The sequence below is a fragment of the Myotis lucifugus genome, unplaced genomic scaffold, assembly GCF_000147115.1.
Source record: "Myotis lucifugus unplaced genomic scaffold, Myoluc2.0 scaffold_486, whole genome shotgun sequence".
NCBI classification, from domain to species: Eukaryota; Metazoa; Chordata; class Mammalia; order Chiroptera; family Vespertilionidae; genus Myotis; species Myotis lucifugus.
The window spans coordinates 351,512-363,562 of record NW_005871534.1 but is presented as its reverse complement, the minus strand read 5'-3'; the positions used below and the strand labels follow the sequence as shown (position 1 = coordinate 363,562).

The 12,051-nt window shown below is 44.0% G+C and overlaps 1 protein-coding gene and 1 pseudogene across 1 annotated transcript; both read left to right on the top strand.

The window, feature by feature from the left end:
• Positions 1-2,244: 2,244 nt before the first annotated feature.
• LOC102438576 lies at positions 2,245-3,031 on the top strand (annotated as a pseudogene).
• Positions 3,032-5,982: 2,951 nt separating this feature from the next.
• Positions 5,983-6,821, top strand: HINT3 (histidine triad nucleotide binding protein 3). The gene has a single exon (XM_006103493.3). The coding sequence runs from the start codon at positions 6,194-6,196 to the stop codon at positions 6,719-6,721; it is 528 nt and encodes a 175-aa protein (XP_006103555.1). The 5' UTR covers positions 5,983-6,193; the 3' UTR covers positions 6,722-6,821.
• The last annotated feature ends 5,230 nt before the right edge of the window (positions 6,822-12,051 follow it).

Here is a 12,051-nt window from a genome sequence, read left to right as displayed (position 1 = left end):
AAAAAAAACAAAAAGGTGCACTACATCCTGTTATCAGGAAAATGCACATTAAAATAACTATAAGATAGCACTACTTATCTATCTGAATGGCCAAAATCTGGAATACTGACAGTACCAAATACTGAAGATGTGAAACAATAAGAACTCTCATTTATAGCTGGTGGGAAAGCAAAATACTGCAGCCACTTTGAAGACAGTTTGGTAGTTTCTTATAAGAGTAAGCATACCCTCACTACAGGAAGCAGCAATTACACTCTTTGTAACTCAAAACGGAGTTGAAAACCTATGCCCATCCAAAAACTACACTCAAGTATTTATAGAGGTTTTATTCATGACTAGTGGCCCAGTGCACAGATTCATGCATATTGAAAGGAAATTAATTAGAAGAAATATTTTAATATCGCTATTTGCCCTTTATAATAGAAGTGTCAACCAAATTCACGATCGACAATGATAGATGGAAACACATGCGTGCCACTGGCACCAGCGAGAGCTTTATATGTATCGCACATGTGCGTGTCAACTTAGCCTTTTATATAAAGAGAATAAACTTGCTTAATTAGACCTGCTCTCTAATTTAGCTAAACTTTTTCCAGCCCAGTGAAGCACCCCAACTTCTCTTTCAGGTAATTGTCAGCAACACAGCAGTAAATATCAACACAAAGCAAATTATTATTTTTTTAATATATTTTATTGATTTTTTACAGAGAAGAAGGGAGAGGGATAGAGAGCTAGAAACATCGATGAGAGAGAAACATCGATCAGCTGCCTCTTGCACACCCCCCAGTGGGGATGCGCCCGCAACCAAGGTAGATGCCCTTGGCCGGAATCGAACCCGGGACCCTTGAGTCCGCAGGCCGACGTTTATCCACTGAGCCAAACCGGTTTGGCCACAAAGCAAATTATTATTGTAGATCACGCAGGGAGAACAAAGGGTAAAATATTTAACTACAGCAGTGTTTGACTATATTTTGCACAGTGAAAAAACCTGAAGTCATTTTCAAGGTCCACCATTTCTTACTTCTTTTCAGTCGGGTCAAGTTTCTAAACTTTCTAAATCTCTGTTTCCCAGCTAATGAAAAGAAAATAGAATTCTACCGAGTCTCCTATCTACCTACTCCAGGACTTCTGTGAGGATCAAATGAGATGAGGCACGGGAAAATGTTTCAGACATTTGGTTAAAGTGTAAAATGTTTGCACCTGGCTATAAAGCAAGTCATGTTCCTGGGCTGAAGAAACTGCAAGGAGGCTAGTTGTTGCTAGGGAGAGGAAGCCAGGTGTTGCTATGTGACATCATTACCCGACGCCCACAGTGTCTGTTTCTGGGCTGGGCTGGGCTGTGGGCCACATTTTGTGCCATGGGGTCTTGGCAGTGTAGGTTGCGATTTGGTGGGCTGTTGCTCCAGGGTGGTGGCCAGGTCAAGTGTTGCTTTATGGGCGCCAGGTAATTTATTTCTTTGTAAATGGCCAGTGTGCCTCATGGCAGCTCCTGCATTGAGTGTCTGCCGCCTGGTGATCAGTGCATGTCATAGCGACCGGTTGGAGGGACACTTAGCATATTAGCCTTTTATATATATAGATTGCCAAAACTTGGAAGCAACCAAGATGTCCTTCAGTATATGAATAGATAAATAAGCTGTGGCATATATCTGATAAGGGGTTAATATCCAAAATACATAAATAATATATACAACACAATAGCAAAAAAACAACCCAATTTAAAAATGGGCAAAGGATCTGACTAGACACTATTTTCAAAGAAGATAAATGAATGGCTAAAATGAAAAGATGCTCAACATCATTAGTCCTTAGGAAAATGCAAATTAAAACCAGAATGAGATATCACCTCACATCTGTTACATGGCCATTATAAAAACAACAAGATACTATATAGAGAGAACCTTGAAGATTCCACACAAAAAAAAACTTTTAAAATAAATGAATTCAGTATAGTAGCAGAATACAAAATTAATATTCAGAAATCTGTTGCATTTTTTACACTAATAATGAACTATCAGAAAGAGAAATTAAGAAAACAATATCATTTACAATTGCATGAAAAAAGAATAAAATACTTAGGAATAAATTTAACTAAGGAGGTAAAGACCTGTAGTAAGAAAACTATGACACTGAAGAAAAAAATGGGTGTTTGCAGCTGCCGTCACTCTCAAACGCCTGCGCCGCCTCCAGCTTGCCAAGCCCCAGCCATAGGAGAAGGGGGGTAAGTAAAGAGGTCACTATACCATGGCTCGTACAAAGCCGACTGCCTGCAAATCCACTCGTTGTAAAGCACCGAGGAAGCCACTGGCTACCAAAGCCGCTTGAAAGAGTGCGCCCTCTACTGGAGGGGTGAAAAAAACCTCATCGTTACAGGCCTGGTACCGTGGCACTTCATGACATTAGACTTTATCAGAAGTTCACTGAACTGATTTGCAAACTTCCCTTCCAGCGTCTGGTGTGAGAAATTGCTCTGGAGTTCAAAACAGATCTGCGCTTCCAAAATGCAGCTGTTGGTGCTTTGCAGGAGGCAAGGGAGGTCTATCTGGTTGGCCTTTTTGAAGACACCAACCTGTGTGCTCTCCACGCCAAACGTGTAACAATTATGCCAGGAGACATCCAGCCAGCACACCGCATACCTGGAGAACGTGCTTAAGAATCCACTAAGATGGGAAACATTTCATTCTTTTAAAAAAATTTATCTTCTTCCCGTTATTGGTAGTTCTGAACATTAGGGTGTGTGTGTGTGTTTTTTCCCCCATGGGGTCAAAAGGTACCTAAGTATATTATTGCAAGTTGAAAATAGGGGACAGAAATCAGGTATTGGCAGTTTTTCCATTTTCATTTGTGTGTGAATTTTTTTTAATATAAATGAGGGGACATAAAGCATTAATGTAAGTCAAATGTTTCAGTAAACAAGTTTCAGCAGTTCAACTTTATAACAATATAAATAAACCTGTTAAATGTTTCTGGACAATGCCAGCATTTGGATTTTTTTAAAAAACAAGTAAATTTCTTATTGATGGCAACTAAATGGTGTTTGTAGCATTTTTATCAAACAGTACATTCCATCCATCCATTCACTATACTTTTCTAACTTAGTTGTCCTACATGCAATTACATGTTTTTAATGTTGTCTGTCTTCTGTGCTGTTCCTGTAAGTTTGCTATAAGAATATATTAAACTATTTTAAAAAAAGAAAAATTGAAGATACAATAAATGGAAAGTTATGCTGTGCTCATGAATAGGAAGAATTAACATTATTAAAATGTCCATACTACCCAAAGCAACCTACAGATTCATTACAATTCCAAACTATACTACAAGGTTATTGTAATCAAAACAGCATGGTACTGCCTGGCCACTGTTTTTCAATGTTGAGCATCAACCTATGAACCAAGAGTTCATGGTTTGATTCCTGGTCAGGGGGTTGTGGATAAATCCCCAGTAGGGAGCATACAGAAGGCAGCTGATCCTATGTTTTTCTCTCATTCTCTCATGGATGTTTCTAACTCTCTATCCCTCTCCTTTCCTCTCTCTAAAAATCAATAAAAAATATATTTTAAAAACAGCATGGTACTAGCATAAAACATCCATAGGTCATGGAACAAAAAAGAGAGCCCAGAAAAAAATTCACACCTATATGATCAATTAATCTCTGACAAAGGAGGCAAGAATATATAATGGGACAAAGACAGTCTCTTCAATAAATGGTGTTGGGAAAATTGGACAGATAATATGCAAAAAAACTAAACTAGACCACTTTCTTACACCGTATCCTATATAATACAAGCCAGTATGCTAAGTGCGATCGACTGGTTGGACGTTCAACCATTCAAAGTGTAATATGCTAATGATATGCTAAGGCCGCTCAACCCCTCGCTCTGATGTGCACTGACCACCGGGGGAAGACGCTCCAACTGCTGCTGGGGTACGGCCCATCGGGACTGAGTGAGATAGGCCAGACATGCCCTGGAGCCCTCCCGTGGTCCTTCCCTGGCTGGCCAACTTCCTGTGTCTCTCCCCAGCCCCGATCATGCACTGGTGGAGTCCCTTGGCCTGGCCTGCACCCTCTCACAATCTGGGACCCCTCAGGGGATGTCAGAGAGCTGGTTTCAGCCCGATCTTGCAGGCCAGGTGGAGGGAACCCCACTGGTGCACGAATTCATCCACTGGGCCTCTAGTAGAAGAATAAACTCAAAATGGATTAAATATTTAAAGACTTAAAGACCTGAGCCCTGGCCAGTGGCTCAGTTGGTTAGAGCATTATCCCATACACCAAAAGGTTGTGGGTTTGGCCCCCAGTCCGGGTGCGTAGGAAAGGCAACCTCCCTCTAAAATATATAATGAGACAAAGACAGTCTCTTCAATAAATGGTGTTGGGAAAATAAAAATTTAGGATTATAGAAAAATAAAAAAAATAGTTAAAGACCTGAAACCATAAAACTCCCAGAAGAAAATATGCAGTAAACTCTGTAACATTGCTCTTAACAATATATTTTTTGATATGTCTCCTCAGGCATGGGTTACAAATGAAAAAATAAATATATGGGACTACATTAAACTAAAAGGTTTTTGCACATCAAAGCAAGCCATCAACAAAATGAAAAGACAACCTACTGAATGGGAGAACATATTTGCCAATGATACATTGGCTAAGGGGTTAATATCCAAAATATGTAGAAAAACTCTACAATTTAACATAAAACCCCCAATCTGATTTAAAAATGGGGAAAGGAGCTGGATAGACCTTTCTCTAAAGAGTATATGCAGATGGCTAACATATATGAAAAGATGCTCATTAATCATCAGAGAAATACAAATTAAAACCACAATGAGGCCCTAGCCAGTTTGGCAGAGTGGATAGTGTCAGCCTGTGGACCAAAGGGTCCCGGGTTTGATTCTGGTCAAGGGCACTTACTTCGGTTGCAGGCTCCTCCCTGGCCTGGTCCCTGGTTAGGGACCGTGCAGGAGGCAACCAATCGGTGTGCTTCTCTCACATCGATGTTTCTCTCTGTCTTTCCCTCTCTGTTCCACTCTCTCTAAAATCAATGGAAAAATATCCTCAGGTGAGGATTAAACAAAACAAAACAAAACAAACACAATAAGCCCTGGCCCGTGCAGCTCAGTGGATAGAGCTTTAGCCTGTGCATGGAAGGGTCTCAGGTTTGATTGCTGGTCAATGGCACATACCTGGGTTGCAGGTTTGACCTCAGTGTGGGAGGCAACCAATCGATGTGTCTTTCTCACACGGATGTTTCTCTATCTATCTTTATCTCACCCTCTCCCTTTCTTCCACTCTCTCTAAAAGTCAATGGGGGGAAAAATGTCCTCAGGTGAGGATTAACCAAAAAACAAAACAAAACAAAAACCCACAATCCACAATGAGATACGACTTTACACCTGTCAGAATGACTATCTTCAATAAATCAACAAAAAGCAAGTGTTGTCGAGGATGTGGAGAAAGGGGAATCCTTGCGCACCCTTGGTGCGATTGCAAATTGGTGCAGCCACTATGGAAAACAGCATGGAGTTTTCTACATTACGACCCAGCAATTCCACTTCTGGGTATTTGCCCAAAGAAATCCAAAACACTAATTTGAAAACATATGCATCCCTATATTTATTGCAGCATTATTTACAATAGCCAAGATATGAAGCAAGCTAAGTGTCCTTTGATAGATAAATGGTTAAAGAGACGTGGCACATGCATACAATGGAATATTGTTCAGCCATAAAAAAAAAAAAAAGAATGAAATTTTACCATTTGTGACAACATGGATGGACCTACAGGGTATTTTGCTGGGTGAATTAAGTGAGACAGAGAAAGACAATTACCGCATGATTTCACTTGAATGTGGAATCTAAAGAACAAAAGAAATGAACAAACAAAACAGAAACAAATGCATAGATACAGAGGACAAATTGATGGTTGCCAGGTGGGAGGTCAGGCAGGGGGATGGGTGAAAAGGGTAAAGGGCGCCCCCTCGTGGCCGCGGCTTCGAGGCCCAGCACGGGGCTGCCCTCCCCCCACCCGCGTCCACCGGAACCGGCGCGCGCGCCCACCGCAGCTCCGCCCGACGCCAGGCCAGAGGCGCCGCCTGGAGGGAAAATCCCGCAGGTGCCGGAGGCGGGCTCGGTCCAGGCCCCGTGGTCCTGGAGGAGGCGAGGCGCTGGGCCGCCGGGGGCAGGTGCGATGGACGACGCGCCAAGTGGCTCCAGCGGTGAGACAGGGGCCACCGCAACGCCTCCGGGATCTTCATTGGCAACCGCCGAGGTCGCCGCAGAGTCATTGGGCCCCAAGAGCCAGTGCGTGTTCTGCCGGATTGTGAGCCAGCAGGAGCCGGGCACCGAATTCCTGTATTGTGAGAATGAAGACCTGGTGTGCTTTAAAGATATCCAACCAGCAGCAACTCATCATTACCTGGTGGTGCCAAAGCGGCACGTTGGGAACTGCACAGATCTAAGGAAAGAGCAAATAGGACTTGTTGAGAGCATGGTTACCGCTGGAAAAACCATTCTGGAAAGGAATAATTTCACTGACTTCGAACATGTGAGGATGGGTTTCCATGTGCCACCGTTCTGCACCATTTCCCACTTGCACCTTCACGTCATAGCACCCGTCTATGAGTTTGACTTCTTATCAAAATTGATTTATAGACCGAATTCCGATTGGTTCATCACAGCTGACTATTTGATTAAAACACTAAGAAAACGAAAATGACAGCAGTGGAAGATTTTCTTATTCTCGGCTCAACAGAAACGAATATGTTGGTCCCTTTTAAATCAAATAACCATGGTAAGGTTTGTTGGGTTTCATAAGAGGTTGTTACTGGGTAGCCTTAAGTCTTCTCTGAATGTCTGTTTCCTGAGATCTGTAATATAGTTATGTGAATACTCTGGCATTGACTTCTTTGTTTTGTTTTTTTAATATATTTTATTGGTTTTTTACAGAGAGGAAGGGAGAGGGATAGAGAATTAGAAACATCGATGAGAGAGAAACATCGATCAGCTGCCTCCTGCACACTCCCCACTGGGGATATGCCCGCAACCAAGGTACATGCCCTTGACCGGAATCGAACCTGGGAGCACTCAGTCCGTAGGCCGACGCTCTATCCACTGAGCCAAACCGGTTAGGGCTGATCGATGTTTTTAACTCTCTATCCCTCTCCCTTCCTCTCTGTAAAAAATCAATAAATATATTTTAAAAATCATAGATATAGAGAGGACTGGTGATTTCCAGAGTGGAGGGTGGGGAAGGGGGAATTGGAGGAAGGTGATCAAAAGTCACAAACTCCCAATTATAAGATTAATAAGTACTAGGGATGCGATATACAACATGATAACTATAGTTAGCACTGCTGTATGGTATATAGGAAAGTTGTTAGGAGAGTAAATCCTATGAGTTCTCTTCACAGGGAGAAAAATGTTTTCTTTTTATTGTATCTATATGAAATGATGGATGTTAGCTGAACCGATTGTAATCAGTTCACAATATATGTAAATCAAACCATCATGCTGTAGCCTTAAACTTATACAGTGATGTGTGTCAATTATTTCTCAACAAAACTGGAAAAAATAAGCTGAGGTACATCTAGACAACAGAATATTATTGAGCGCTAAAAAAATCTGTAAAGCCATGAAAAGACATGGAGGAACCTTAAATGCCTATTACTAAGTGAAAGAAGCCAATCTGAAAAGGCTATGTCAGTATAATTCCAAACTATATGACGTTCTGAAAGAGGCAAAAGTATGGAGAAAATAAAAAGATCAGTGGTTGCCAGGGAGGTGGGATGAATAGGTGAAGCACAGGGTATTTTCAGGGCAGAAAATACTTTGTATGATACTAAAATGTCCTTATACATTTGTCCAAACCCATAGAATGTACACCACCAAGCGTGGACTCTAATGAAAAGTCTGGACTGTGGGTGATTACGATGTGAATGTAGGTTCATCAATTGTAACAAGTGTACCCCTCTCATGGGGGATAATGACAGTGGGGGAGACTATTGCTCCATGCTCCAAACAATTGAGCCACCCAGCCAGGGTAAATCTTAATTTTTAAAAAAGTGAGTGATGCTCATCTTTTTGGACTGTCCTCCCAGCACCCTCAGAAGGCAGGCCAGACCAGAGCCTGAATGAGCTGAACCTTGCCTTGCGGTACTGTTTTCTTGCTATGTGACGATCAGCAATTCACTTCCCTTTTCTGAGCACCATTTCCATTAAAATGGTGATAGAGTTGCTGATGTAAAATTGCTTTGAAAGCTCTAAGGAACCACCCAAGTGCAAAGATGTGTTGCACTTGGCAATTTCACACATCTGTCGTAGCTGTGTGGGCCCTGAAGCCAGTTGATTTGTGACCTATTATTCCTGCACTACTGGTAGTGGGTACACTCTCCTGACCAGCATGTTGTCTGCCTACTGAGTGTCAGGCCCTGAGCTGGGTGAAGTGGGGGAAACAGAGGGGGAAGATGACATAGTCTCTGCTCCCAAGAATGTAGTCTCTTTGGGGGCTGACCTATAAGATTGGTAAAAAGAATGGCAGAGTGTTTTGATGCCGTGGGAGAAGGCGGTCAAGGTTGAGGTCAGATCAGGGAGGGCTTTCTTGAGTAGGCGTCATTTGACCCTGGCCTTGAAAAATGTATGCACGAGGGCAGACACTTCGGCCAGATGACACAGCCTCGAATAGATCAGTTCATCTCTTCTGTGAAGGAGGCGATGGAGATAGGTCACTTGGAGGCAAGTGTCCAAAGGCCCAGTATGCCAGGCTAGGTAGTGGAGCATTCGTTTGGACATGACAGGGAGCTACTGAAAGTTTCTGAGCAGGACTAGCATGGTCCAGGCCCCACTTTCCAACGAATGATCTAACAGGATGCACGGGAATGCTGCAAGAAGAGCAGTAAGCAAGGAGGTAGGACAGTCGTAAGGGGGGGCTCCTGCAACTACCCAGTTGTAATGGGGGCTGCTGGACAGGAGGTGGCAGTGGAGACTGAGGGAGAGACTGCAGAGGAAGCATTAGCTGAACTTGGCAATTGATGGCTAGTGATGAGCCTCTGAACAGCCGACTTCCCGCTTTCTCCGAAGCCAGTCTTTCCCGGCTCCCTTACGGGCCTCTTCTCCTGGGCCCCCCGTCAGCTGTGGGGCTTCCTCAGCATTCTTCCCTGAATCGCCTTCTCTCAGCCAACATGTTGCCAAGGGCAGAGGTGGACATCCTGAAGCTAATGAAGCTTCAGCTACAGGACACCTCCCTCACGGAGACCCTTCGTTGCTAGGAGTATCTGGGGTTACAGAACAGCCTAGACGAGGTGGGGAAGCCAGGTTGCAACCACAGAGCATTTGCACGTAAGCCTTTCTGGTAATTTGCCTAAGGAGATTTCAGAAAGAAAAGACATTAATCCCGATAATTTGTCATGATCTCACTGTGCATTCTGTCGACACAAGAAATGTCCAAACTTGTAGAGAATCTTTATGAGTTTATTGGAGTCTAACTGATGACATTGCTGAGAAGCAAGATCTCAGACGCTTCGGCGAATGCAGTTTTGCAGTTTCTTTTATGCGTTTGGAATCAAGGAGAATGTAAGGAAGATCACACGGAGGTGGGGGAAGCAGGGGTAGTTAACACGAGTAGGTACCCCCTTGAGGGTGATTACAGCTCCGAGGGATCCGGAAAAGAGGACTGCGTTTGGCGTTTCAACCCAACCCAGACGCACAGTAACAACAGGCTCCATTCCCATGGGGTCAGCAGAGAGCGAGCGTGAGGAAGTGCAACATGTGAGGCACGGATGAGGGCCCAGGCCTCTCGCCAGGGGTGGAGAGGGGCAGAGGCGAGGGGCAGGGAAGGTGCCATGTCAGACAAGGTGGTCTTTGATGAGATGGCAGGTGAGCAGGGACAAGGTTTCTCCACACAGCAGCCGGGAAAATCCTTTCTAACTGTCAGGCTGACTGATGGAGTCGCTCTTCAAGTCCTTTCCCGGCTCCCTGCGCGGTGGGCGCCTGCCGCGTTCTCCAGCCCCATCTCTCCAGCCCTTTACACTCAGACACCGGGTCTTTCCACTGGTGTCTCCTGCAGCGGTTCTCAACCTTCCTGACGCCGCGACCCTTCAATACAGTTCCTCATGCTGTGGTGACCCCCAACCATAAAATTATTTTCGTTGCTACTTCATCACTGTAATTTTGCTACTGTTATGAATCGTAATGTAAATATCTGATATGCAGGATGTATTTTCAGGGGTCGTGACCCACAGGTTGAGAACCGCTGCGTAGCTCTTCATCCCCACTGGGCCTTCTCAGACATGGCTGCCTCTTTCCTTTCCACCCGGTCACAGGGTGACATCACTAGGTTGAGAATCTTTCCCTGGCCCTCAGACTACATTATATCTCCCGTCACATTCTGTGCTTGCTGTTGTTTTTGTGTTTGTTTTTGCCTCTCAGCACTTTAACACTAGGAACAAATTACTGGAATTCCTGAAGGCTCCCGGGAGGAGAGGGCCACATCTGTCCTGTTTACCTCTGTGCATGTGTCTGCGCCCGTTGTGTGGGCAGTGCCTGGCACATACTAAATAACCATCCATTGGGTGGGTGGACGTCTGCAGGCGTTCATGATAGCAATTACACACGTGTTCAATTCACTCAAAAATTATAATAGGGCCCGGCCGGTGTGGCTCCTATGGACCAGGAGCTCACAGTTCAATTCCCAGCCAGGGCACATGCAGGCTCCATCCTTGTAGGGGGCGTGCAGGAGGCAGCCGATCAATGATTCTCTCTCATCATTGATGTTTCTCTCTCTCTCTCTCTCCCTTTCCCCTCCTCTTTCTCTAAAAAAGTCAGTAAAAACATATTTTTTAAAAAAATTATAATTGGGACAAACACTAAGTACCAAGCTATGTTTTTACATGAATTAATTCACTTAATTCTCAAAATAACCCTATTAAATAGGCTACCAATCCCATTTTAAAGGCAGTAAAGAGATGGTTGACGCAACGAGAAAGCAGCCGAGCAGGGACTCGAACCCAGAAGCTGACTCATGTGTGTGCCCTTAACTGCTGTGCAGGACAGTCTGTCAAATCCAAGTCTGCGAAGCGCCAGGCATCATTCCTGATACCAGGGAGATAATATACTGGAAAAGCAAACAAGTGAAACAAACTAACAAACTTCCGGTTTTTATCAAGCTTCCATTCCTGGTAGAGGAAAACAAAGAAAAAACATAAAAACAAGTGAAGGTATAGACATAGAACGGTGAGTAACGTGTTATGAGAAAACCAAAATGGGGCTGGGGAGAGGGAATGAGGGGCACAGGTGGTGGTGTTTTATTTTATTTTATTTTTTAATGCTCACCCGAGGATATTTTTTCCTTTTTGTTTTTAGAGAGAGAGTGGAAGGGAGGGAGAGAAGGAAGGAGAGAGAGAGAAAGAGAGAGAGAGAGAGAGAGAGAGGGAGAGAGAGATGAGAGAGACATCTCGATTGGTTGCCTTTCGCACATGTCCCAGCGGGGGCTGGGAATGGAATCTGCAACCCAGGATGTGCCTTTGACTGGGAATTGAACCCTTGACCCTGAGCTCTAACCACTGAACTACACTGGCCAGAGCAGGGTGGTGTTATTCCTTTTTTTAGATTTTTACTTCTGTCACTTATTCTCTAAAGTTTAAGGGGAACTTTGTTTTAAAAAATATATATCTTTTTTTACTTCAGAGAGGAGGGGATAGGGAGAGAAAGATAGAAACATCAATGATGAGAGAATCATTGATCGGCTGCCTCCTGCACACCCCCTACTGGGGATCAAGCCCACAAACTGGGCATGTGCCCTTGACCAGATTCAAACCCGGGACCCTTCAGTCCATAGGCCGACGCTCTATCCACTGAGCAAAGCCAGTTAGGGCAGGGTGGTGCTCTTTTAGACAAGGTGGTCTCTAAGGCCTCTCTGGTGTGACATTTGAACAGAGATGTGAATGCTTTGGGGGAAGAGCATTCTAAAACAGGGAGGTATATAAGTACAAAGACCCTCCCCCTCACATCTCTTCTCTCAAATAAATAAATAATTAAATAAAAAAGACATAA

What these genes read in the sequence shown, in the direction of transcription:
- HINT3 (XM_006103493.3), top strand. Translation starts at nt 6,194, where the DNA reads ATGGACGACGCGCCAAGTGGCTCCAGCGGTGAGACAGGGGCCACCGCA.